Source organism: Neolamprologus brichardi, chromosome 6 (assembly GCF_056152115.1).
Source record: "Neolamprologus brichardi isolate AB-2024 chromosome 6, ASM5615211v1, whole genome shotgun sequence".
NCBI lineage: Eukaryota > Metazoa > Chordata > Actinopteri > Cichliformes > Cichlidae > Neolamprologus > Neolamprologus brichardi.
The window spans coordinates 26,588,272-26,615,405 of NC_142109.1; the positions used below are offsets into that span (position 1 = coordinate 26,588,272).

General features: G+C 39.3%; 2 protein-coding genes across 4 annotated transcripts; one reads left to right on the forward strand and one right to left on the reverse strand.

Moving 5' to 3' along the window:
* The first annotated feature begins 2,460 nt into the window (after positions 1 to 2,460).
* tmed1b (transmembrane p24 trafficking protein 1b) lies at positions 2,461 to 8,375 on the forward strand. Its single transcript, XM_006790776.3, has 5 exons — positions 2,461 to 2,742; positions 4,075 to 4,172; positions 4,268 to 4,457; positions 7,068 to 7,235; positions 7,341 to 8,375. The coding sequence occupies exons 1-5, from the start codon at positions 2,545 to 2,547 to the stop codon at positions 7,389 to 7,391; spliced, it is 705 nt and encodes a 234-aa protein (XP_006790839.1). The 5' UTR covers positions 2,461 to 2,544; the 3' UTR covers positions 7,392 to 8,375.
* A 63-nt stretch (positions 8,376 to 8,438) lies between these two features.
* On the reverse strand, positions 8,439 to 26,938 carry LOC102793161 (dynamin-2-like). Of its 3 annotated transcripts, XM_006790773.3 has the most exons (20): positions 26,486 to 26,938; positions 23,912 to 23,985; positions 23,497 to 23,646; positions 23,201 to 23,404; positions 22,884 to 22,982; positions 20,970 to 21,130; positions 20,720 to 20,862; positions 20,494 to 20,629; positions 20,225 to 20,292; positions 19,777 to 19,915; positions 17,852 to 17,938; positions 17,692 to 17,762; positions 15,461 to 15,515; positions 13,628 to 13,738; positions 13,304 to 13,413; positions 13,093 to 13,204; positions 12,093 to 12,260; positions 11,554 to 11,780; positions 10,432 to 10,647; positions 8,944 to 10,199 (listed from the first exon to the last, which is right to left on the reverse strand). In XM_006790773.3, exons 1-20 carry the CDS (start codon positions 26,644 to 26,646, stop codon positions 10,130 to 10,132), a joined length of 2,562 nt encoding a protein of 853 aa, XP_006790836.1. In that variant the 5' UTR covers positions 26,647 to 26,938; the 3' UTR covers positions 8,944 to 10,129. The 3 variants fall into 3 exon arrangements, with proteins under 3 accessions (XP_035763548.2, XP_006790836.1, XP_006790837.2); XM_035907655.2 differs by lacking the exons at positions 8,944 to 10,199; positions 23,497 to 23,646; positions 23,912 to 23,985; positions 26,486 to 26,938 and adding an exon at positions 8,439 to 8,934 and having other exon boundaries at positions 23,201 to 23,399; XM_006790774.3 differs by lacking the exons at positions 23,497 to 23,646; positions 23,912 to 23,985; positions 26,486 to 26,938 and having other exon boundaries at positions 8,944 to 10,196; positions 23,201 to 23,399.
* Positions 26,939 to 27,134: the final 196 nt, after the last annotated feature.

The following is a 27,134-nucleotide window of genomic DNA, read 5'->3' on the forward strand; positions in this document are numbered from 1 at the left end:
GTTAACTGGTCATTTCTAATCTAAGAAATCTCTTTTTAACCACTGTAACTAGTGGTTTGTATGTTGTTGCAAACCCTCCATATTTTCATGAAGGCGTCTCTTCATTATAGACTTTCACAAGTGTCTAAGTAGATTATAGACTGCTTATAGAGTTGTACTTTACTGATCATAGACCTCCGGAGACCTTCAGAGCTACAGTTTGACTATAAATCCACTGTGGTGGTGTACATGGGAAAATAATGTGTGTCAATATCTAATACTTTTTAATCGAAAAGTGAATTGTCATAGAAGGACAGACACTGCTGCATATGACACCAATAATAATGATCATTAGGTTTTATTTAGACTTTGGAAGAAATGTTGAATACTGGCTTTGCTTGCTGATTGGCCAGTTTACTAAAAAAAAAAAAACCCAAAACAATTCATGACTTCAAATGTGAGAAGGCTTTCTGTGAAAAATAAAAGTTGGTTTTCAGTTATGTTTTTCAGTTTATAGTGTTCACTGATTCATTTATTAAAAAAAGAAAAAAAAGAACAACTGAAACCATGCAATGGAAAAAGCACTGAGGTGGTACGAAAGTAGTAGAACACTGTACCGTTAATATGTCACTAGATGAAATAATGAGAATTACTGGTGAGCTGTAATTAGGTGCAGTTACTCAAAAGCATCGCTAAAGTACAGTTTTTAATGTATTCGTAGCTTATGAGGCATTTCTGTGATATAGGAGGCTACAGTGCTGTAAATATAGATATAGATAGATAGATAATATAGATGTTAGTTAATCAGTAACCATGGCCCAGTAATATATTGCATGAAACACTGAAAAGGACCATTCTGTATAATAAGTACTTTTACTTTATCCATCGTAAGTATATTTTGATAAAACATTTGTCATCTTATTTAGGCATTAGAACTACTACTGTCAAAGTCTTGTTAATTTATGGACCACACACAGCCCAAATAAATGTTCAGTGGCCCAAATAAGTAAACCAATAGCATAATAACCTATTAAAAAAAAAACCCACAAAAGCAAAAATCCCTCCTTTTTTGTGTGATCGTAAAAGTACATGTGAAAGTGTTTGCATTTAATAAACCATCCAAAACAGGCGGTGAACAGCTTGAGAGTTCTTAAGAAAAATAAATGCAATTTCAGCAATATTTGTGTTAATGTGTTAATATCTCACTTTCTTATGAGAAACACTGGGAATTACGTCAGCAAAGATCAGGTGCTTTACCATCTTAGCTCAGTGTGGTTTGGAAAACCGGGGGTGATGCCTTTCCAGTAAGAAGGAAGTTACGCTGATCCTGATTTAGCTCCCCGGGTGTGTGTACAGTGTTGATGTTATGTACAGGCCCGTGGAGTCTAGGCCTGTCAAAAACAAACACCATTGTGTCCTCTCAGCTGAATTCTACTGAGAACACTTTTACATCTATGAGTAAAACTAAGTCACACAGTTTGGTAGTGAAAACTTCATCACTGACACCTCATTGTGGGAATGCCCAAGATCATCTTTATTATTCGATTAATAATAGCTTAGCGCATTCACAACAACCGTGGAAACTACATTGATGAAGAGAACATTAACTCTGGACTGCATTGACCTTTGCAAGACAGACTTTGAAAAGTATCTCTCAGTTGTCTCTTTGGATACATTCACCAGCTTCTGAGACCAGCTATGAAACATGATCTCACTCAGAAATTACAAAACAAATGAAAATGTGTTGAGGATGTTCTACACTCACAGTCGGCGACTCCAACTTCATTAATCCATATCGGCACCTTGAGAAAATATTTCTCTTCTTTTGCACAGCATACTATATGAGGGATATTTTTGTACCTTAAATAATATTTCTCCATAAGCACAGTATGGTTGCGATTACCCATACAGGATGATGTGTTTTAAAGTCGGTTTATTCATACATTGGTTGTACAGCCTGTAAAAGTGGGTCAGTATATGGGCTATCATGAGGATTACAAGATTGTCCCTTGCAGCACTTTATTTATATATTTATTTATATATTTATTTTACTGTAGATATCGGCTTAAAACTTTTGTTTTGTATGGTAGCATGTGTCAGTACAAATGTCTACTCAACTGAGCTGAGCTAAATGTCTCCTTGTCAAAGTTGGTTGGTTGGTCCCACTTCACATGCTCTGGTGCCGACTGCATGAGCCCTAAAATCATACACAGTGTTTTTTATGGCAATTTTTGGAGTTCATTTATCTGGATTTAACATAGACTGCCATACTGCGTTGTTCTCCCCCATCTCTGGGAGCGCGCCTGGTTAACTGACTAGGTCGCATTTGTCACTGCATCCGGAGTCCTGTGAGTAGAGCATGTACAAGCTGACTCAGCGAAGACCTCAGCCCTCACTGATTGGAGGAAGACTGCTACTCTTCTTTCTCTGATTGGCCCGTAGCAGTACCATCTATTGCGGGCCTCCACCCAATCCCGGCATCGTAAAGTTCTGCTGCGGAAGAGGAGATGCTAAGGAGATGGCTCAACTTAGATAACCCTGTGTTTCTCCAATAATATTTTCGCCATGGATGCACTTTGGAGGAAATCTAGAAGCAGAGGACGGCTGCTTGTGTTTGCAGCAGTCTTTGTGTGTTATGCAGGGTCTGTGAGCTGTTTCGGTCAGAGCCAAGACAGCGAGTTTACGTTTCTGTTGCCAGCAGGAAGATCCGAGTGTTTCTTTCAAAACGCAGTAAAGAACGGTACGATGGAGGTCGAATATCAGGTAACTGTGTATGGGGGATCCGAAGAAATAACCACTCAATGTCTGCACAGTTTATTTCATAATAGCAGCGATAGCGGAACATGTTGTAGATGCCTTGCGTCACTCCTTTCAGCTAACGTTAGCTGGCATGCATGCATGCATTGTGCAGGTATTTTAATAAGCCACCATTAACGTCACATTGAAGAATCTGAAGTTATTACCAATGCATCTTTTGTTCCACATTTTCCTGAAACGGTAAGCAAGTCAAATCAAACCAACACGTCAAATCAAATCTAATTTATCTGCCACCGTTTTATAAATAAGGTGCTTCCCGAAAGTCAGACGCTTTCCCTGTACAGATCAATGATAACAAAATAGCGTACCGGAAATAACATAAGAATCTTAATGAGTCACGTGTCTGATGGTTTCAGATCCTGCTGTTCGAGATAAACCCGTGATGCCAACTCACTGTAGTTCTTGACCCAGCTGGTACTAGGACTAATACTAGAACTAGTAAAACCATGGTCTAACAACCCCCATGGGAAATGTCTATGCCAGTAAGAAGTGTGCAAAACTGACAGTGACTCAGATCTCAGTTCAGACAGTCTCTTCATACTGATTCATTGTGATTCTGTGTGATGCAAAAAGAAAGAAAGAAGAAACAGTGAAGTTTTCCTTTTTTTAAAAAAAAGTTTGTGAGTAAAAGTGTCTAAGAATCATGACCAAAATAGTTATGAATATGCAGTAGTCTTTGCTCTAAATGAGCAGCTCTGTTTTCTTAGGATTCATTGTTTGCTGTGTAAAATCAGACAGCTAAGAATCAGCAACATCACCAATCTCATTAAATGGCAGAAATATTAAACAGTATCTCAACAATAATGCAAATGATAATGTAAAAAAAGATTATGTAAATATAATAACAGAGACCAGTTGGAAAGTCAGCTGAACACAGAAGCAGAAAAGTAGCTGTTGGGCATGGTATTAAAAGTTGTATGCTGCAGAAAAATTACAAATTGCGCAATATACAAAAAACAATGTGGGACCCAATGTTGTGAAATTATATTGTTCTAATTAGATGATTTAGTCACTGATCTAACTTGTTGCTGATTCATGGAGGAAGCCATTATATTACCGTTATGACTGTCCAAACAAGGCAGCACCTTGTAAGTATCAGTTTAAACAGGCTTTAAGACAGGAAGTAATACAAGTCAACCTGTTGTTTGTTTAGTGGGAGAGTCCCTCTTGAAAGTGTTAGTATTAGTTTGGCTTGAGACTTTTCTTTTACTGCAAAATGTTTGACATTTGAATTTGAATGTTATCTATTATTATTATTATTAATGTCTATTTTTCCAGGTAATAGCAGGTGCTGGTATGGATGTAGACTTCACAGTAGTCTCCCCTCAGGGCATCCGGCTCATATATGAGTCACGACGCTCTGATGGAGTCCACGTGTAAGTGGCCTATATCTGTGATCATTCTTCATATATACCCTGTGGGTTATTACAACTTAGTTTATATTTGATATTTTCACTCTCTGTTCTTTCAGGGTGGAGCCCACAGAGGAGGGAGACTATGAAATCTGTTTTGACAACAGCTTCAGTCGCTTCTCAGAAAAGATGGTGTTCTTTGAGATCATTATTGAGGGCCAAGGAGGAGATGTGGGAGGAGATGATGAGTGGGCGGGCTTAGAGGAGCCTGAGGGAAGCCTTCTTGAATACAAACTGGAAGACATCAGGGTGAGTTTTAGGTTTTTGAATTCAAACAGAAAAAGGGCAAGGTGCATCATTTGTTCCATTGATAAAAATCCTTTTACTGTCATTGATACCTTATTGCGTAATTAACGTCACCACTAGGAATTAAAAACGCCGCAGCTTTTTTGTCATCAGTTCCACACACCTCGTCTGGTTTTACAGAAACTTTCTTTAGAGTGTGTTGTTTATAGTTATAAAAATAGTTCCCAAACGAGGAAGTCTGGACATCTTCACTCAGTCCACTTGAAAATGAGTCATCATTAAAAAAATAAATTCAAGTGAATCATAAAACACACCGAATGCTCAAAACTGTCATCATGATATTTACAGTGTGTTTACTGATTCACCGCGTAAACTCATGCATGCTGGACAGCTGCTTTTCATTGACTCAAAAGGATATGGTTTTTGATTCGTTCACATAAATACTGTCATTTTTATAGTAATTTACTGTTATTTAATTTCCCTTTACCTTAACTGCTGTTTGTATCCTCTTCCCTTTACTTTAATAAGTTATTAGTAAAATTAGTAATTTAGTCCCAGTTTGTGGGTGACTTAGACACTGTGATGTCATCCATTGCAGTGTCTGGGTTTAAAGCTTCAAAGCATTTTGGACACCTGCAAATGTTGTCTGTTTGTTTTTGAGGCTTAAATTCACCATATTTGGGCAGGAGATTGTTAGTGCTCTGTTATAGGCTACCACCAGGAAGCTTGGTTAGCAACTGTGTTAATACGGAGTACGCGTGTGGCACACCGACACACATATGCCTACCAATTATAGCTAATTACAAGCCAAGTGAAATACTTGAAATTCACTCATAAAAACTGGAGAACCAACTTCTTGGATGGTCTCACAGGCAGACATAGTATTTGCCATACAGTCTATTAAAAATTCTCCAAAAATGGGGAAAAAAGCACAAACACAGTGTAGCGGACCAAGTGAAGCACAGGAGCTACAGATTAGCCTGTGTCTGCGTGCCTCTTAGTTCACATGGACACACTCATGAAAGAATATTAAAAAAAAAAAAAATCCATGTTAGTTTAGTTGTGACAAATGGGGCAAACTGTTCATAGAGACCAAAGTTACTGTAAACATGCTTTTAAATGGTGTAAACTTAGACATTTTAACATGTGAGTTTGTGTGTTGACTCGCTTTTGGAGCTTCAAGTGGCTTAAAGAGGAATTTGACTATTTTTGGCACTATTTTGCCTTGGCTTCGTTATTTAGCCCTGGTGGTTGCCACTTGGTTTTAGTGTTCTTTGACTGGCATCCTCTTTTAAAATTACATTACGCTGTTTAGGAAAAAATTCATTAGAAATACTACACTTTGCTTTTAGTGTGTAACATCTGTGTCACACTAAGCATGTTGTAGGAAACTCAAAATGATACAAATTACATAAATATTTCATAGGCTCCAAAATTATATATGGACAGGAAATGCACACTATGACAAATGGTTATTTATTTACGTTATTTTACCTCACCGGATATTAAGGGAGGAGAAAATAAAAAGCAAGCATCATACAGAGAAACAGTGGGTGAGAAGAGGACGGGAAGATGCGACACTGAGAGATGAATGACTTGATCACATCTTAATAAAGCCTTTCGAACATGTGATCATGCGGTCATTTACAGTTGACTTACGACGCAACTTTCCATGGTGGTTATACAGACTTAGAAATTAGCCACAACTTAACCATATGTCTGAAGCAGCATATACTCTGACACTTATCTGTGAAGCGATCAGATCATTAAAGTACTTGAGTAAAAGGGAACTGAATTTCATTTGGGTTTTGAACACATTTCATATTATTTTATTTAACCCCACTAGAGATGATGGAGAGTCCCATAGATGCAAGTACAGCTTATGAAACTGAAAAGGCCTTTCAGTTGAAAGGTGATTTTTCAAAAACCTGAACGATGTCCAGCTGCTTTTGACCAACACTTACTACACATACTAGTATGTTTCTGCTACTAGCCTCTACTTGGATAGTGTTTTTAGAAAAGGAAATCATGTCTTTTACCTGTTATTCTTTGATATTCAGATCGAACAAATTATGCTTGAGCTGTGAGACACAGACAGGCAGGGGAAGTGGGAAAGTTTTAAAAGACAAACTAATACACTCTTGGTTTTGTTTTGTTTTTGTGGGATTTTGCTGACGATATAGAAAATGTCAAATAACATCTGCTTCAATCTTTACGCAGTGTTTGCCAGTTTTGAAGACTTAAATACTGATGCACCTGCTGGAAAATCATTGCCTACTTGGCAAGTCAAACTAGTTAAACTAAACCACACGATTGCTGCATGACGTATTATGGGTTTTCTAGCTGACAAACTTACATTTGACATGAACTGAAACGGCACAGAAAGCACATATCTAAGTTCTGTTTTGACACCAAAATGGAAGTTTAGAAAAGTCATTAAGCCATTTGCAACTTCTATTTCTTCCACTTTACCAACTACACAATTGAAAGCTCGGTACTTTTGAGACCAAGCATAGCCTGTCATTTTTTCCCCTCTCGTTTCTTTTCCAAATCCCTTAAATCTTTGCTCCCTGTTGCTATCCATGTTTTCATGCCGGGCTTCATTCCCCTCAGGAATCCATGGAATCTCTTTACAAACGCTTGGAGCGCAGCCGACAGATGCAGACGGTGCTGCGCGCTTTCGAGGCACGGGACCGAAACCTTTTGGAAGATAACCTGTGGAGAGTCTCGTTCTGGTCGTGTGCCAGCGTGGTGGTGATGTTGTGCGTGGCTCTTACACAGGTAAATAAACATCTCAGCTTCACAACCTCTATAAGGGAAAATGATTTGTTTTGTACTTTAGGCAGACACTTTTCAAACCTGATATCCCGCCATCTTTGTTCACAGGTCTACACAGTCCGCAAACTGTTTGACGATAAGCGGAGGGTCCGCACATAGAGGGATTGTTTTGAAGTAATACATGACAGACCGGGAAGGAAATCAGCTGAGAACAAGGCATTTGGTTACCCATTCAAATTATTACTATTGTGTATTATTGCTCTTATAATCCACATGGACACAAACAGTCACAATAAATTCTGCTGGAGTTGTATTTAATTTCTGAGACCTTGTTCCACATTTCTTTGTGAGCAATAAGTAACATTGTTACACCCTTAAGGGTAACCAGATGAGTAAAGGGTTTAGGAAGTTTAGGTTAGTTAGTCATTTCTGTCATTTAGTGCCTTTAACGTCAGATCTTACCACAAGCCATCGAGGAAATGTTGTCCTGTTGTACTGTCCCATACTTCTGAAACTATGTAAAGGTTTTGGGAAATTTTCACCAAAGGTGTCACCTTTGAAGGTCAATTGTGCGACAACACCTAACAATTGATCTGTGTAACTTCTTTGACTGCTGGTTTACAGGGGATAACATTGTGCAATAGTGTTGCTGGCTTATTTGTCCTCAACAGATCCTGCCATCGTAACAACGATTTTAATTGTCATCACTCCAAGTGTTTCCTTGGTTATAGCCTTAGGGATGTTTTTCTTTTTCTTTTGAGAGATTACTGATTTATTGTTATGTGCCATTAAAGAACAGCTGACATACTCACAAATAAAAATGCAGAACAAGAATGAGGGATTATTTTCACAGTGATTAATGATGACAAACACGTGTCAGTTCTCTTTTAGACTTGTATGCATACAGGATGTATGTGAATGTAAGTTCATGTATATATCAGGATTGTTACATGCATGTTTGGTTTCTGACATTTTGGCTTCTGGGGAATCAGATCGGCTTTTTTTTCTCTTTCTGACGTTTGTGTGTGAAAAGAATGTAAGTTTGATTCTACTCAGCTTTTTATTTTTTACCAGATGCATTGTGTGTGAGATACTTAAAAATCAAGTTTTCATGGGAGTCACTGATCAGAATAAATGCATTTTTACACAGAAATACTTTGATGAGAGGATTTTTTCTTCGGGATAAAAAGCAGCCGCAAACAGAACTGATTAAAGAATTGTCTTTATAAATAAGTCACATGATGAATTCCACATCAGTCTTGAATGAATAACATGCAGTAGATCAGCATGCCAAGGTAAACACACCTAGTAGGACAGTTAAGCTAAATGTTATCACAAAGCTTTGCCTTCAATTTACTTTTATTTCCTCAGATTTGATAAACATTTCTGATAAAGAACAAAACAAATTATTTTTTCATGATTGCTACACGGTAAATTAAATAATAGAAATACTAAGTAAATTTAATAGTCTACTTGAATGTACAGAGGATGCCAGCATTTCTCATTCTAGAAGCCAACGCATACAGAGTGTCAGCTTTTGTCCAGCCACGACTTCTGTTGTACTGTATAACCATCATTTCTGCATGCACTTGTTATTTAAGTGTCTAGCTTAACAATTATACGTAGGACAATCTTCCTCCTGCTGTAGAGTCTGAGTTTCCCTCACCAGTGGTTGGGACGAGCAGGGACTTGCGGTGGCCGCCTGTATTAAAAGATCACGAGAAGAAGAAAAGATTTTGGGTAACGGTATTAGTAAAACACAGCGGACAGAAGAAAAGGTGAGGAAGAACAGGATTGCATACCTTTAGTAATTCCTTCCCAGCTACATGAACAGCAAAACACCAAAAGCAACTAGCTTTCATCATGCTTTGCAGAAGATCTTATCATGCCGCATACAGAAAGTGAAATTTTTCTCTTGGTCTCCTAATCTTACAAATCAAAAGTTGTTAACCTCAATTCTGTGTAAATGCTGACACAAGAGGCATGTTCTGCATGTTTCACTGTTTGTGCAAAAAAAAAAAAACCTTGAGGAAAGTAAAGAAGAAGAAGCTGCAGCCACCAAACACTTGTCTTTTTCTATTCATTTATTCACTCCATCACTTCATGAAGAAGAAGAGCATCTTCTTTACATTTTTTCCATTATGGCTTAGATTTTTCTTTAAGTAATTATAATTTCTTTCTTTACTGTAGGCACTAATGAGGATGAACAGTTGTGGGAGGTAATTGTCAGACTGGGTGTTTGACTGAGTAAGTTCACGCTTACCTCAACTACTGTATATTTATTGTTGTTAAACCAGAAAAAAACCACACTGCTCCAGCAGCAGTGGTTTTTTTTTCCTTCTTCTGTCTTTTGTTTACTTGGTATTTAAAAGAGAAATGGTAAAACCTTACCCATAAAAACTTAATTAGTCAAAATTATCAAGCATATAAAATACTGGTCACTCTAATTTGTATAAGCCTGTTTGAAGCTGAGAAAAATTGAGAGAAAAGTGCGGTTTTACTTATTGAGGTGAATAGTGTGTAAAATTGCTGACAAAATATTAGCAAGTACACATAATACAAAAAGTTACAAATTGTATTGTTGTAAGACACATTTCAATTTAAATGCACAATGAAAAATTCAGCCTGACTTGCTGGTTCCACACTTTTGAGCCATTAAAGTCATCAAATTTATCCCTTTTCATAATACTAAATGCAGGAAATGTCATTATGTACTTGTTAAAAAAATCTCACAATTACATACAATATGCTTCTGAAATGCACAGACTGAAACAGCATCAGATTACTACTTAACAGTAGTCTAAAGTTACAGGAAAAAAATTAGTGACTATTTCTGCTTAAAAGAAATATATAAGTGTAAACAAAGTCTTTAAGACCAGATAAAAAAAAAAAGGTTTCTAATCAAGAAGCGAGGGCTCTGAAGGACGTATGATAGTAGGTCGGTTGGGAGCAGCCGGTGGTCTTCTGCTGCAGGAAAAGAGAGGAGAAGAGGTATTGGGGGAAGGGAAGGGGAGGGAACATGCAAGGAAAAATATTATCAGAAGGTCATGCATCAGTTTTTCCCAAACCACCAACAAAAGCCTGAGTAACACATAGTGCAGCCCTTCACCAAATGTTTCAGTGCAACTTTCCCCAATACCAAAGCCACACAAAAAAAGCTTCAAGGTCTGTATGTGCGTGTGTGTATATGTAGTTTTACCTAGGAACGCCCGGTGGCAGCGCTGGAGGCACACGGGCCGGCCTTGATGGGACTAGAGGAACAGAGTTGGGATCGCCTGGAGGCCGGGAAGGCACGGGAGGTCCAAATGCTGGTGATGGGTTGAGAGCAGATGGAGGACCTGGAGTGGCCCCCCTCACCCCTGGGGGTCGGTTGGGAGGGGCCCCTGATGCGGTGCCAGGACGGGATGCTGGAGGACTGAAAGAAAGATACGGAAATATATTTAATATTATGTCAAAAACAAATGTCATATATTTAATTTTAGCATAGCATATATTTAAATAGGGTAAACGATACTGGTTTTTTTAATGTTCCAGCTGACAGAACTCATATTATGTGATTTTTATACTTCAATCTGTTTCATTACTGCAAAAAACATGAACATAGTTGGATGCTGGCATAACTGAAAATGCTCTTTTGCATTGGTGGAAAAAACAGTCTTTAGATGACCTCTGCTGGACATCTGGAGTAATAAAATCAATTGAGCCTAGTTTGTCTGTTTTGCAGAGAACTAACATTACTTTGGGACATTCAGTGGTTTGGAAACATTGAAACAAATCAACAGTGACTATATGTCTATTAATAGTAACACTGGGTCTCTACCTGGTGACCACAGATGTCAGTAAATTTAGAGTGAACTTGTCTTTGTGTTGCCCAAAACATAGATGTTGTGGGTACTTCCCAAATCACATGAGTTCTTTGTTAATACAAGTGTGAAAAGGGTTTTAATTATTATTAATATTGTTTTTTTATTTCTCTTTATTATTTCCATAGTCTCAGCAGCTTTGTTTTATCTTGTAAATAACCCCATGTTTGCCTACTGGTGGTGGTCAGAGGGCCCGGTGGCGCCAGTTTCCGGCAGCCTCGCCTCTGTCAGTGCGCCCCAGGGCAGCTGTGGCTACAACGTAGCTTGCCATTGCCAGTGTGTGAATGTGTGTGTGAATGGGTGAATGACTGAATGTAGTGTAAAGCGCTTTGGGGTCCTTAGGGACTGAGTAAAGCGCTATACAAATGCAGGCCATTTATCATTTACCATTTGTATTTAAGTTTTAATGTAATATTTTATGTAAGTGTTGTGTGAATTTGTCCAAAATTATGTTGTACCTTGGGTCTTTGGCAATCCAGGCATCATCGACAGGTGGCGGGACTGGAGTAGAAATTGTGGTGGTGCTGATGTCTCCGATGATGACCAGAGCCTCTTTCAGCGCGTGGTACATCCTCAGCATCTCATCTCTCCTCTGAGCCTGCTCCGGTGACTCCTCCATCAAGCTGCCCTGGTCCCCTGCAGAATACAGGTAGGCAAGCAGCTCTGAGTGGATGAAGTCCTTGGCCTGGAAGTGCGAGTGGGAAAAGGGCAGCAGTTTAGAAAACTAGTTCTAATAAGATTTGGTATTCCACATTTGAAAAACTACAAATAATTTTGAGCAGGACTCTATAAAGTTGCTTAGAGTGCAATGTTTAAATTATTATATAATTATTCCCAGCCCCCCTTTTTAACACTGTTTTAGTCTTTGCCAACTCCTGAGGGGAAATGTCTGACTCTTTTATCTGTGCCACTACACTCAGCAGTTGTCTGCTTCCTGCCTGCTTTGAGTAAAGTCTCCGACTAATGTTGAGTCACAGCAATAAAGCAGTAGACATACGCTGTTGATCATGAGATGCATGATGGTCTTGGGCATGAGATCTCTGATGGACTTGTTGACAATGCTGATGTATGAGTCCACAAGGTTGCGGATAGTCTCCACCTGTCGTTCCAGCTGCGGGTCCATGGACACGGTGTCGCTAGGATTCATCGCATCTTCATTCTCAGTCTGCAGGACACCAGACAGATGGATAGAGACAGAGGAAGCAAAAATGACCATGAATAGCAGGTGTCTTTAGATAAAAAGTTAACACATTTAGAAACACCAATTCTGGACTGTACCAGCAAAGGTATTTCAACACAGCCAGGCTTTCTTTTGTGAGCTAGCTTTAAATAAATATATGAATAAAACCTGCGTTAGAGATAAACGATAATACAATTCCTTTGTGAATCGAGAGTTTCTTCTTCAGCCTCTGTGTGTGCTCACGTAAAATGAGACTTGGTGAAAAAGGCACAATAGTGCTAGGAATAAGTGAAGTCCTTGCAGATGGTGGTTAATTATCATGAATTTATAAAAGTATATTAATTTTAACACTGCTGCTTTTCACTTCTAATGTGACAGCTGCACATTAGAGGTGTGAAACTTTATACTTATACGTTAAAGATTAAAAGTTGCTCAGTAAATGTAGGTCTTACAGTTCCCCATAGTCCAATTAAGAAGACATGTAAATGACTTTTGAGCAGATCAAAGCAAAACTGATTTTGCTGCTCAAATATTCTTGTTGATAATTAGCCATTTTTAAAATCTGTCTTCTATAGTTAAAGCTGTGTAAAATGGAATTGGTAGCAATTTGTCAAAGGTAAAGATATTTGCATGTTGTTCCTGTGACAATGCAACAGTTTGCAATGCACTGTTGTGATTGTTGTTGCAGTTTCCTCCAGTGGTTTTAGGAAAGTACAGACGTTAACTCTGAACATAATGCTTTGTAATACTCACCTCTGAAAGCACTAGAATAAAAGGTTCCCCAGTTTTCTAGATTGTAAGTGTAACAATGAAATACCTGGTCCTTTTCTGGGTAAACACCAGCTCTCAGGAAGGAAGCCTTCCAGCTGTCAACATCCTCCTGAGTGTCACATGCCAGTTCAATCTGACGCAGGTCTTTGTACACATTCCTGTAAAACAGACATGCAAACTTTGACCAAAGATCATATCTAAAAAACAAACAAACCCAGCATCACTGTAATGATTACAGACGATTAAAGCATCCACACCTCTGTTCAGTATTGAAGATGGCAAAGACGTGCTTGCTGGACATGAAGCCCTTTTCCACATCTCTCAGCTTCAGGTTGTCAAGAGGCAGCATATACTTCTTTTCCTTTTCCTGATAAAAGACACAGTTATATATCGACAAGTTTAAAAGTAGACAGACTTAAATGCATAAAGTTATTTCAAAACAAACTCATTCACTGCTCGGAACAACTTTAAGAAATTTCTTTAAACGCACACGTAAGATGTTGCCATTGTTGGCATGCTGTAACTTCCGCTTTACTCCAGTAAATTATTACTTAACCTTTCGTCTTTGAAAGCAGCCTTACCTCATCGTCTTTGTACCAGGACAGAGACTCGGCAGTCAGGACAAACCAGTATTCCTTGGATCCCCCTTTCATAATGCTGATGTTGATGGTGAGCCAACCTCTGCGGATGACCTGTACACAGTTAAGTCCAACAGTTGATTAAGCTGTACAGACATCAACAGCAAGCGACCAGAATGGTAAAAACAAATGAAACCTAAACATATACCAAATATATGCCCCCAAAAATGCTACAGCGACTTTAAAAACAGCAACATAGCAGCCGTGCTGGTGTAACAATGTTCTTAATAAAAAAAGGAGATCACTAAGCAATCAGATCAGTCCGTACAGCATCAATAAATGCACCACAAAGAGTACAAACAAGTGATAATAGGTTCAAATGGAAAGTCACCTTCTTTGCATCCTTTTTACTGCCAGACTGATGAACAGGAAGACAAATGAACACACAGGGATAATGAGCAGACGTATGCAATACTTGAAATCTGGTTGGCGTAACCAGAGATGGATTGCACAGTTGGTGCGTCAGCCTTGCAGACAATTTGTTACAGTGGATAGCTGTGACAAATTGGTTCAAAATGTAACTTTTATAGACCACTAGTGCACGAATTTCCCAGTATAATTAGTCATAATTGCAGATATGTGTCACTGTTAATTACTTAAAGTCTTAATACTGCAATTAAAATGTGATTTTTTAAAAGAGCCTGTAGTTCAGCTTGGAAGGGATTACTGATGGCTAAATTTCATTAATCAAATGTGCTGGAGTGGAGCTACAAATTTCTTGTTTGTTTCTGTGGAATGGTCACTGGCACAGCAAAAGAACTGAGCATCTGAGCTGTGAGCTACAAAATAACAAAGCCACAGCTATTTAGGCTATTCTGTTAAAACACATCCACACGGGCATCCTTTATGATTTGGCCAGTGGTTTTCAATTTCTTTGTGCCTGACACACACAGAGGGAACTTTAGTGGACTCTGGACCTAGCAGGAAACCTACAATCTCACTCCGTTGGCATTTTCTTCTGGTTTCAATCTTTCTAAGATTTCTAAGATGTCATGTTTGATTTCCAAGCGCCTCTTTAGCTAATTTGGCACCATATCAGTAATCAGCTTCTCCTGACAAATGATGCACTGTTGGGCTTCTAACGCCTGTAAATCCTGCTGAAACTGCAAGTCTACAGACAGTTTTTCTACTTTCTTTAGGTAGTGGGTTGTCTTTACTGGTTTGCTGCAATTTACTCCAAACAACAAAGTTTTTCCAGAATTTTTTTTTAGTACATGTGACTGTGAACTTATCGTAAGTTTAATAAGAATTGTCCCAAATTCCCACACATCAACTTGCCCTGTGTATACAGAACATTACAGTGAATTTTAAAAAAGGAAGCTGTAAGTTTTTTTTTTTTGTTTGCTTTTTTTTAATGACAGCTACTCCAGTTCTCCATAACACATCCTTGTTAGTGTAACTCTCACTTCCCAATTCCTCTCATCACGGAGTACAAATCTTGCTTCTCGGCATGGTCCGAATGACCGTTTACTCTGCACCCAGTGAAGAAGGAAGTGACAAATGGAGACGTGGGGGCTTCATACTTACAAGAATCTCTCCCTGGGCTATTTAAAGGAGAACCACAAGACGAGGCAGAGGAAAGGGAAATTAAGGGAGAGTACTAGAGGGCCACAGACAAGAGTATGAACGTGTGACGAAACAAGGTAGTAATGGCAGGAGAGATAGGCTGAGACAACATCGAGAAATGAAAACAGAATAACAGCAGATGGAAGCAGGGTCTATGATGACATCACAGAGGCATGTGCACTTTAGATGAGGTGTAGTATCTTTGATCACCTGATTGGGCATGGCTCGCTTCTTGGTGGCATTAGCAGCAGTCCTTTGCTGGGCGCTGTAGGAGGCAGATTTCATAACATCAGATACAGAACTTTTTTCAAACGGGGAACAGATGACAGAGAAATTCAGTAACTGTCACTACTCTTGGAATCTTTCATGCAACATAAAAGAATCTAAGACATCAGTTTCCTTTTGATCAGTTTGCTTTTATATTATATTTTTATCTTTAACCTCCTAAGACCCGAACTCTTCCACTGCATGCATTTTTAATTTCTCTTTGATATTTGGGCTGATTGGGGCCGGATGAATGTAAAAACAAAGAATTACCAGATTTTTTTTTTAACCTTATTTTTGTTTTTATGAAAAATAAGAGCCACATATGAGGATATTAGTTTAAAATTTTGATAGAACAGTAGCAGTATAATGTCCTCGTAAGTGGATATCAGGCCCTTGTATAGCAGAATTGAGTATTTTGGTCTAAATAACCCAAAATGTGATGTCCACATATGTGGACACCAGGTCCTAGGAGGTTAAGGCAGAGCAGGATGAACTGTTGAGTAGCCTTTAAATGCATTTGGGTTTAGTAGAATTTCCTTTCAAACTAAAAGGCAGAAAGATTAAACGCTAACCAAACCAAAATATATTTACACACAATGCCCACTTTATTAGCCGTTCAACTGCCCATTAATGCAAATATTTAATCAGTCAGTCACTTTGCAGACAGTCAGTGCATTTAGGCATGTTCGAGCTGACCTGCTAAAGTTCAAACTGAGCATCAAAATTGAGAACAAGGTGGTTTAAGTGGCTTTGAATGTGGCACTATTACAGGTGTGAGACGAGCTTGTCTGAGTGTTTCAGAAAGTGCTGATCTACACAACCATCTCTAGGGTTTACAACAGATGGTCCTGAAAAAAGATAATATGCAGCTGACGACAGTTCTCTGTGAGAAAATGACTTGTAGATGTCAGAGGTCAGAGTAGAATCGCCGGACTGCTTAAAGCTGATAAAAAATAACCACAACCAAGCTATGAAGAAGAGCATCGCTGAGCACACAACAGGCAGAAGAACAGGAAACTGAGGCTACACCAAAGGACAGTAAAAGACTGGAGAAATGTTGCCTGGTCCAGTGAGGGTCCGATTTCCACTGCTGCATTTGAATCAGAATTTTGCATAAACAACTTAAAAGGAGGGATTCATCCTACCATGTGTCAAACATTTAGGTTGGTGGTGGTGTAATGGTGTGAGACAGATTTTCTGGGCACACTTTAGGCCCCTTAATACCAAGTGAGCATACACAGTGAGCATACAGAGGCTCCCTGAGTACCTTTTTATGATTTTATGATTACAATGTACCTGCTTTCTTTTGGCTGTTCAACGGGATAGAGTGTCATTCACAGAGCTCATTATCTCGAGCTGGTTTCTTTAAAATGAAAATGAGTTGAATGTTCTTAAAAGGCCTCCACATTTACTATATCTGAATCCAGTGGAGGACCTTTGGGGAGGTGGTGAATAGATGGATGTGCAACTGACAAATCCGACTGTGGTGCTATCACTTCACTATGGACCAAAATCTGTGAAAAATATATTTTCCAGTGCTTTGTTGATTCTCTGATACTTCTACAAATTCTGACACATTAACTGACAAGTTACAAGAAACTGCTCTAGGGTAATTCCACTGACAGGTGTGAGGTAATCGGTGCCGCCCTTAGGTTGTATTTTAACTGTAAATGTAAAATAATCCCAATAAATTTAAGTGAAGGCTTTTTGTGAGAAAGAATCGTAGCCTGTGTATGTATCATTTCAAATTTAGGCTTACTTTTTCCTGATACTACAGAACAGTTTGAAAGTTACACACGATAAAGCTCAACATTTGATTGATAAACTCTACACACTGAATTGATCTTAAAGAGAATAAAGCTTTTCACGCAGATGCCCTTTCTCACATGCGGCATATGAGTCTGCTTCAGATGAGTTTTCAGTTATGGGTTCATGTTTGGAGCACACAGGAGGCAGGTCACATGACAGCCACCTGCTTGCTAAATGATTTAAGACTTAAATGTTTTCTGGCAGCAGCTAGTGGTGGAAAAAGGCAGATAATGTTTTAGCTACTACGATTTATCATGGAAATGGAAAGATTTTACTATCATGTATATAATTAAAAAGTGAATATGAACCCCCGCATTTACTTATCCTAATTAAACTGAATAATCTATATTTTAAGTTGGTCTTACTTGGCAAATCCAATAAAGTCCTCATGGTTAGTGTTTATGTAGGAGAGCTCAATGTCAATCAACAGCAGCACCTGCCAAAGAGGGCAAAACATGACGTGTTGTGTACACAAACAAGGCAAGCTTTATAATTGTTCAGGCAAGCTCCATCTCTAGCACGCACCTGGTCTTTGGTTTTGCTGTCTCTCTCTCTGACATAAGTGGTGACAATCCGCTCGGTCTCCTCTCTCAGTCGGGGGTACGAGGTCAGCTGTAGAAAGCACACATACAGAGACACATGCACATGCACTGCTGCAGATTGATGCAGATTACACACGGATACACTGTTACTGTATGCAGGCTCAACACTGTAAAACAATCTGTGTCTCCTTGTAAGCAGCTACACTCAACCAGCGACAGTTAAGTTACACCATGAACACGTTTGAGGTCAGACAACTAACATACAACACCTTAGGAGGCATGCGCTAACAAGTCCTCTATCAGCTTGAGATTTTTTCTTATCTATGAAAATTTAACCATATTATAAAACAGCACCGGGCTAATTAACCCTTCCACTGTACTATAATCTCAAGCTCATAGAGAAACCAGGAAATCAGTGAGGTTAAAAGATAGGAAAGAGGGAAAAACAGTCTGGAAGAGCATTGTGAGTGTCTCATTGTGGATATGAATAGTGTAGAAAAGGTACACCACTTGAAATATACACAACACCAGCCACAGCTGTGCCATTTTAAGCAGCCACATGTCTTGTGAGAGGGGAATGGATTTGATATTGGTGAGGTAGTGTTAAATCACTAATCCCAGTGATGATGGGCTGAGTGGATTTCAGGATCAGAGTGGGAAGGGGCTCTTGGATTTGTCATTGGGGGTCCAGGGGAGCAGCAGGATGGATGTTCAGCAAAGCCTTCAAGCAGCGGGACACTGACAGGACGAGTTAGTTTATTGAATTTATCTGCTCTCACTATTTAGTCTTAGCCTGTCTGTTTTTTCTCCTTCACTCTTTTGTCCTTTAGCTCTCTCCATAACCTCAACATGCCTCTCTGCTATTCATGTTTACCTTTTCAGTGCACTTCCTGATCAGGGTGACAAGCTCGACGACGACCAGGTCAACACATTTCAGACAGGGATCTTTCAGCTTAATGATCTGCTTTTTCACTATAGCTTCAAACGCCAAGTCTGGGGTGAACAGGCCTGTCCTGTAGTGATGCATCGTGGGAGTTGGAGGTTTAATATCAGGAGGAAGAGGAGGAAGTGTTGTATGGGCCATGGTGGGAGAAAAAAGGGAATGGTGATAAAAAAACAAACAAAACAAAAGCCCATGTTGGATGGAATAGTTTGGGAAAACAGAAAGCATTTAAAGAGGGAATGTAAAGATGAAGGTTGAGGAATATGACAAAAGGGAAAAACAGGTGGTTAGTTAGTTCTACTTCATGTTCAGAACAGAAACAAGCTGCAGGTTGATGGAGGTTTCAGCTTCCTGTACATGTGCAAGTTAGCTGGTCGGCTTATATCTTCTTTGTCACTGTAGAAACACGACATCAAACTGTGTACAGGCAATCAAGCCTAACAACTTTGGTTAGTCCCACCTTCATAACAAAATTTCAACTTGACCAAAAAGAGTTCCCCCCAGTGTCAGCTATATGTTGGAGTTTTGCGATCAAACAGAAACAATAGCATGCTGAAATTTAGTTCAAAGCAGGGCTTTGATTAAGTATAATCTCAGGAAGCAGCTGTGGCTGTAGACGCTGTCTCGAGCTATTTCTTCAAACCAGGCCTGCAGCTTGTTTTTTGCAAAGAACCTGTACAGGAACGTGTCACAGCCCATCTATCTCTTACTACACAGCTCCTCAGAAACACCACTCCAATGCACTGCAGTACAGCCAGAACACATAGCTTTATATTGTTTTCTTCATATAAGAAAACCTCAAAGCAGGATTATAAAATTGTTCTTTAAATTCCTGTTTCAGTTGTGCAATCCAAGAAAAAAATGTCCAGACGCACACAAAAATGGCTACTGTTGGGTGAAAAATTACATCTGGCAGTACAAGCTATGCATGAGTAGCAGTCGGGCAGGCGACCATGCAGTGATACCTTATTGGTGCACTGTCTGACTGTGTTGATGAGCTCCTGGATGACCAGGTCGATGCATTTCAGACAGGGCTCTTTCAGCTTAATGATCTGCTTTTTCACTATGGCCTCAAACGCCAAGTCTGGGGTGAACAGGCCTGTCCTGAAGGACATACAGACAAGACAAACATGGAGACATGGAGTAGGAGACACATGGGAACAGTGTGAAACAGGTACATACACATAGGGAAGGCATGAGGAGAGAGTGGGGAAAAACAAACGAGGAAGAGCAGAGGAAAGAAAATAGACATAAGGCTGACAAGCAGCCGAGAGATTACAGAAAATGGTTACAGAAAAAAAGCACATTATAGCCAGCACACAAAAGAGGGACACATAAAGCGCGGACAGAAAAGAGGTAAGACAGGTGAGCAGACAAATGTGTGGGTTTTTTTCACAGCCTGGCTCAACTTGCCTGACTCCATGGATGTTCTTGATGGCATAGCTGATCTCTTTCCTCAGCTCCTTCTCATCAAACTCCATCTAAGACACAGTGGATTTGATTCATTATGTGTATCATTGGTGATACTTGCAGCCAAATTAACAGTAGCAACAGTCTAAGAGGCGCTTGTGTTCTTTGGGTAATTCAGGGGCAAATAAAAAAATATGTGACCTAAAAGAACTAAAAAAAAAAGACAAAGAAAAATAATTATTTTTGAGAAAAGGGATGACAACACTTGTCACCTTCACTAGTTCAAAGGGAAACCGCTCATGAAAGATACGGTTAATCTTCGCTCCACCAGACAAGTTGGAAGTATCCACTTGATCTCCAGACCCTTCTATACACTTCTCAAAGTCCACACCAAACTGCTGCACCATCCTGCAGGTTTTACAAAATGAATATTAAATGTAATATCCTGTAGAGTTTTCATGCATCTGTGGATCTGGGTCTGTGGAAGTGGGTACTGACTGAAGTAACGCCTTTGTCTTGCGTGCCGGGTCGTCAGGACGGAAGTTTTTGTATTCCTCCACCTCCTTCTCCAGTGATAGCAGCTGGCTTTGGAGTTTACTGCGTAACCCTGGCAACGTGTCGCGGATGTGGTTGGTGAGTTGCTGTAAAGAAGTTACAAAAAAATTGTACGTTTTTATGAACACTTCAGTGCTATAAGTGACTGTCGTTGCCTGTTATGTGTGTTTGTATAATCAGGTGTGTGTCTCACTTGATTGAGGGACTTCTGGAGGTGTGGTGTACCCATGCGTTCTGCAATGTGCCTGTATGCAGGATGAGACAGGAAGAACTTCCTTTCAGCGGCTAAAGCGGCACGGATGTCTTTCTTCCCATCAATGTCCTTTTGACTGCGGTTCACCACACCAATATAACCTAAAGAAAAGTACAAACAAGGCACCCAGGGAGTTTAGAAGACCAGAACCACATCATTTTTTGATTTGTAGTCACACAAGAAATGTAATGGATTTACTAAAGACCAGATTGAATTCACAAAGTGGAACATCCCCCCACACTTTACTAAAACAACAGCACATGTGACTAAAAGTTATTTTGGTTTCTAGTCCAAAAATTGTTAAAAATTACAAAACTAAATATTGTACAAAAAGCTACATGCAGTTCCTACAAAGTTAATTTCTTAAACTCTGATTAAAACAGTGTTTGTTTTACATCAATTTAAAAAAGAAAACTAAAAAAAATACTCTCAAAGACTCAACACACACCCAGTAAACCTCTGTTTGAGCTCTTGCCCTTAGGGAGGAAATTCAGAGCTATTAAATCAAGGACAAACAGTCAGTCAGAACAGTTTCTTTCCTAAAGTAATTATTCTACCTAATGCTGAATAAATGCCCTTTGGCTGCTGTTTTCGAAAGCAGTAGGAAGGCAATGTGCAATATGTGAAAAAACACGTGACTGTGTTTTATTATGTTGTTTTTCCTTAGTTATTATGAATTTGCTTTCTTTTTATTGCTCTATTCTTCTACAGGATGCATTTAATGTTGTTGCTGTGGAAATGTTAATGACAATAAAGTGTCTGAATCTGAAATAACAGGCACAAATTGAAGCAAAACTTAAGTCAAAAGAGCCTCTTTGAAACATGAGCTGCAATTCCACCAATCCCCACTAGAGGCTATGCAGTAGCTTTTTTTTTTTTTTTACCCCTGTATTAAAATGTTCAACTTCTTGTTTATCCTCCTGACAACCAGGCTATTCATTTATGACCTCTGTAATGGACATTTGCTTTTTTGACTCATTTGAGCTACCCTACTAAGTCCTGATGTACTAAATAGAGGACATCCTGGACTTTCCATTGATATCTCATGTGTTTGGGGGGCCTCATTTAGCTCCAAAGAGGCAGGAAATCACAAAAAAGTTCAGTGGGAAGATTCTTTTGTCCTTGGGTCTCAGGAGGTTAGAGTCAGGAACAAAATAGATTTGGTCTTTACAGTTAATCCCCCTGTTTTTATGGCAACCACATTATGCTTTATTATGTTTGTGGCTGTCTGAGTAATAGGTAGGTGTCGTGTTGTCTAGCATTTTACTTGAATGCACTCTAAAGAGCTGATGTTCAGTTATTCCAGTAAGTAAGTATTAAATAGGATGCTAACTAAAATGATGCTAACTAATTATTGCTAGCTAATTATTTTGTATCATTATTAATATTAACTTCAATTTCATTGGTTAATGCAGCATAAAAACTGTGTATGGACTCACCTGTCAAATCTGACAAATAAAATAAGATAAAATAAAATTTTAAAAAAGCTTGAACATGTGGCTGACTTGCATGCTGCTACCGTTCATCTTATGCACAGGCTAATCCATATTCCAAAGGCCACTGCAGCAACCTAGGTTCAAGTTTATCACAGATTCTTTGCTCCATGTTTGCTAATTTTGCCTAATTTTTTCCCTCCTGGTAGTTCTTTTTCCGCCTCATTCAGTTCATCAATTAATTTGGGATTATTTGAGAGACATGCCTCTATCTTAAAATATCTCTGGCTGTCGTCCCAATATAGTCATGCGAGGTTTAAAGAAAACAACAATATAGCAAAACCTGTTGTCCACAAAACAACAGGTGATACTGCTGTGGCTATGGCGTGGGAGTTTTAATGCTTTGGTTTTGTGTCCGTACCTCTGCGGAGCGGCAGAAGTTTGTTTTCCAGGATGTCTCGTGCATCTGTCCCCTCGTCCATCAAGTCCAACTTTGTGATCACACCAATGGTGCGTAGCCCTGAAGAAAAGTCGTAATTATGTTTTAGTATTCAGATAGATAATCTCAGGATAATTTCAAATAAAAACTTCTTGTCATCAGCATTAATAATTGTTGAGTAACAAATAATTTGCAGTTGCTGTACAATCCCTGAAGTTGCTGCAAAAATTATACCAAAAAAGTTACAAAAAGAAATATGTAGATGTGTGTAGGTCCACATATTCTGAACTTTGGCTTACCCTGAGGGTCCACCTCCTTTGCAATCTTGAGGGCATCTGAGTTGGCCAGGTCTGTGTTTGCAGGGGTAACAGCCAGGATCAGACAACTCTCCTTAGTGATGAACTGTAGCAACATGTCTCTGATCTGATGCTCAATGTCCTGGGGTTGGTCACCGACAGGCACTTTGGTCATCCCCGGCAGATCAATCAGGGTCAGATTCAGCACTGACAGAGAAAAGAGGGAACGGTGAAAGTGATCAGACGGATGTTGAGCGCCAGCACTAAGAAGGCTGAGTTTGTAAACGTGTGTGTGGTACCATTAGGGGAGTAGACACGGAGGTTGATGGGGATAGGGGAGATGCCTTTGTTGGATCCAGTGAGACGGTCCGTTTCCGCTTCGATCTCCTGGCGGACCTCATCAAAGTCCACAAACTTCCTTCCTTTACAGTGTAAGAACTCTGCATACTCTACATGGAGATAAACAAGTTTTAGACGGCAAGGAGAAAACCGAATGGACTGGAAAGAAACGGCACATAGTAACACAGCTGTAAGATGTAGTGAGTGAAGCTCAATTAGTGGCATAAATGATGCAATTATTAAACCTGTATTGATATGGATTTAGAGTGCAGGATTGTAAATACAAAACAATCCTGTGTGGTACATTTCTCCAGCTTTCTTCAAGAAAGGCCAGATTTTCAAGAACTACTTCCTAGCAACTGAGAAACAACTTGCCTGCTTTACTGTTAACCAGCTGGAGGATGAGAGGGCGACGGGTGACGATGCCAGATCCTCTGGGCAAAAAGTCCCTGAAGGAGAGAAGCAGGTAAAGTTTAACACAACAAGTAATGTTTAATGGACAGGCTTTTCTTTTCTTTTTTTTAGTTTCATACAGCGTTTACAGCACTTATGTTTTTTGCATTTCTTATTCTATTATTCTTTATAATTCCTTGTGTTTAGTAATATATTTTACATAGCACTAAATCAACTTTTTTATTTGTTTTGTAACATTTTTCTGTCTTATTATCAGCTTGTACGGCATCTGTGAAGTGATCTTAAAACTGGCAAAAAAATGGTGCTATACAAAAAGGGCTTGACTTAAAAGTAAATACAACAAAAAAACCCATCAATTTCATTTTTAAACTATATCAAAATCCTACATATTTAGCATTCCCTACCAAAATAAGAGTTCATGGTGAAAAACAGCTTTCATATACCATTAACTGGAAATGCAGGCCTCCATCTGAGTTTTTGCATTATTAATGCAAACCCAAGATTGTCTTACATCCCTGTTCAATATGAATAGTGCAAAGACAAACAGATGTCTCCCACTGTTTGCCCTTCTCATTACATACACATTCATCACAATGGAAACTCCTGTCCAATAGAATCGTGATCATTTCCAGGTCACTGACTACACATCTCTCTGGGCCATGAAAATATGTCCTTATCTGTTTTTCTGTTTGCATGCCCAGCCAGCAGCAAGGTCCAAGTTTTATTGTAAGGTAAATAAGCCCCACGCACTAACATATAATGATTTGAAGCTATAAACATGTATACAGCCTCTGCTTGTAGTCATTGCTGACAGCGCAGGGAGGAAATTGCACAACTGCGATCCCATCCTGTTTTTTTTCTCTCTCTTCCTGTCACTTATGAAACCACAACATGAATCGGTTGAAGCAGCGGGTCATCTAAACTGGAATTGCAAAGGACACTGCTAACTGTTTTTTTGTCCTCTAAACCAAGTACAATTAAAAAAAACAACAACTGATTATTTTTTGTCCACCAACACAAAATAAATCATGAACATTTTGCATTATGATAATCTTTTCTTCTATTTTTTTTTTTAAACAAACAAAAATTTAATTTTGGGGGGTAGTTTTACATTATAGCAAAATGTAAAAGGAACATTTTTTTCCATTTAATGGAGAACTAAAATAGGAGAAACTAGTCAACATTTTATAAACAATAAAATAGAAAAAAAAAACCCTACATCAATAATCGAAACTGTTAGCCGGATGTGTCTGACAAAAACTAACTTCCACCTTCGTAAAACAAGTAAACACCCCAATCTCAAAACGCAGTGCTTCATCTCTGAATGTCAGTGGAGCAACTAACAAACATGAAAACAGCTCTGTACTCTTCTGTGGGTATCTGGTGGTACCCAGTGTGTCATATACACATGACAGTGCAGCTGGTGACATCACTGATGACCCCAGCACAAACACATCAATGCCTCTACTGTCTCCCTCGGCCACTGCTTGGGATTTGGAGACAAAAGGAAACGGGGAAAAAGGAGACATGGCAGCCTAATCAACATTCCCGATCTCTTGAACAACAAATGAAATCATTTGGACATGTAGTCGATTAAAGTGGTCCTGTTACTTTGTTACTAAACTCAAACTGTGGATTAGGCCCCTATAACTGCATTACGGCCATGTCACATTGTTTCAAACTATGTCATTGTGTTTTTAATGTAAAATACTGATTATTTTACACAACGTAATAAAGTGAGCAGAGGGCCTCAAACATATGGCAATAATGTAACAGCTGTTTTACTGCTATTTATCATCAAGAAGAATCATACACTGCTTACTGAAATTCCTTCTAGCTCATTCATCAGCCTCACAAAGAAATTCAACAGTGCTTAGCATGCTGAGAGGGCAGAGTCAAGGCATTTTCATATATATACGATGGGTGTAACTGTCTCATAATAAATGATCAATCCACGATGACTTCATCATAACTGCTAACAACCTTTACATACCTCACCCTTGAAAGTAAAACATTTACCTGACCTGTGTAATTTGAGGACTATGAAGCTATCTTTCTTTTCAGAATGAGCAGTCTCAAGGAAAACAGCCTTTGTAAATGTTTGACAGAATGGGCCTAATAGGAAGCAATGACTGGAAAGAACAGTGGACACAGATCTAATGAGAAAGTCACATTCTTGACTGTATAGTTCAAGAACGTGGACGCTAAGACGAAAGCTTTTATTTTTTTTATTATTGCACTTTACTTTGACACTCGTTTTGTACCAGTTCTGCCAGTCACTAAACAAACAGCTGTGTTCTTGCGTAAAATGCGTAATTATCGATCGTGAATAGCACCTCCATAATGGAAAGAATCTGTTGGAAAACTGGGAGGCTCCGACACACAGACGCGTAACCAAGTGTTTAGCTGGCGACTTTTACGCAAAAGCTCTGTGTTGTTTTTATTAAAGGAACAACGAGAGACTCCTGCCAAAAAAAATGAAAGTTAAGCTTCACAGTGTCAGTTTGAGCCAATACTACATATTAATGGTACAACCTCCCAACGAAATTCTCCAACACGGAGCTCTTCCCTGCACTCTGACCGCCGACGACCGCTATCTGAGGCAGGTCCAAGTTGCAGGTCTGGCCGATAGAGCTGAAGGCGTCTTGGAGCTTGTTGATGAGGGGAATCAAGTCTTCCATTCCCCGGTTTCCCATAGCTGCAGCTCGGTCAGCTCAGTGGGCTTTATTCTGCTCTCCTCCACGGTCAAACAGGAGCCAAGGGGGTCTCTTGTCCAGCAAACCAAAAGTTCCCAAATGGCAGTGCAGTCTGTCACAGGCTCGGTGAGTTTATTTCAGTACGACACGAGAGAGTTAAGAGTCAGAAGTCCCACCAGCCTTTAGTAAACTCGCAAGAGTCTTAAATGTGTGATCGCATGATAAAAGTCGCCACATTAGACTGAAAACTTCTGTCATCATCCGGTCAGGCGACACCCAGCCTCCGCCGGAGATTGTAGCTCCGCCTGGAGCGTCATTTTGGTCAGTTATTGGTCGTTTGGGATGTCTGTCAGTGTACACATACATATGTCATCATTTTTATGACAGAGCACAGTAGTTTTTGAACTTTGACAAATTAGAAAAGAGACTTATCTTATTCATAAAAACACTCGTTTCACCACTGGTACTAAGAAACAACGATTTTGAAT

Bases quoted from the DNA above. Each gene is read 5' to 3' on its own strand.
- tmed1b (XM_006790776.3), top strand. From the start codon at position 2,545: ATGGATGCACTTTGGAGGAAATCTAGAAGCAGAGGACGGCTGCTTGTG. The intron at 4,173-4,267 runs GTAAGTGGCCTA...CTGTTCTTTCAG, and splicing joins CGCTCTGATGGAGTCCACGT to GGTGGAGCCCACAGAGGAGG. The intron at 4,458-7,067 runs GTGAGTTTTAGG...CATTCCCCTCAG, and splicing joins ACAAACTGGAAGACATCAGG to GAATCCATGGAATCTCTTTA.
- LOC102793161 (XM_006790773.3), bottom strand. From the start codon at position 26,646: ATGGGAAACCGGGGAATGGAAGACTTGATTCCCCTCATCAACAAGCTC. The intron at 23,405-23,496 runs GTACCACACACA...TTTCTCTGTCAG, and splicing joins CCGTGTCTACTCCCCTAATG to TGCTGAATCTGACCCTGATT. The intron at 20,630-20,719 runs GTCAGTACCCAC...TAAAACCTGCAG, and splicing joins AAGACAAAGGCGTTACTTCA to GATGGTGCAGCAGTTTGGTG.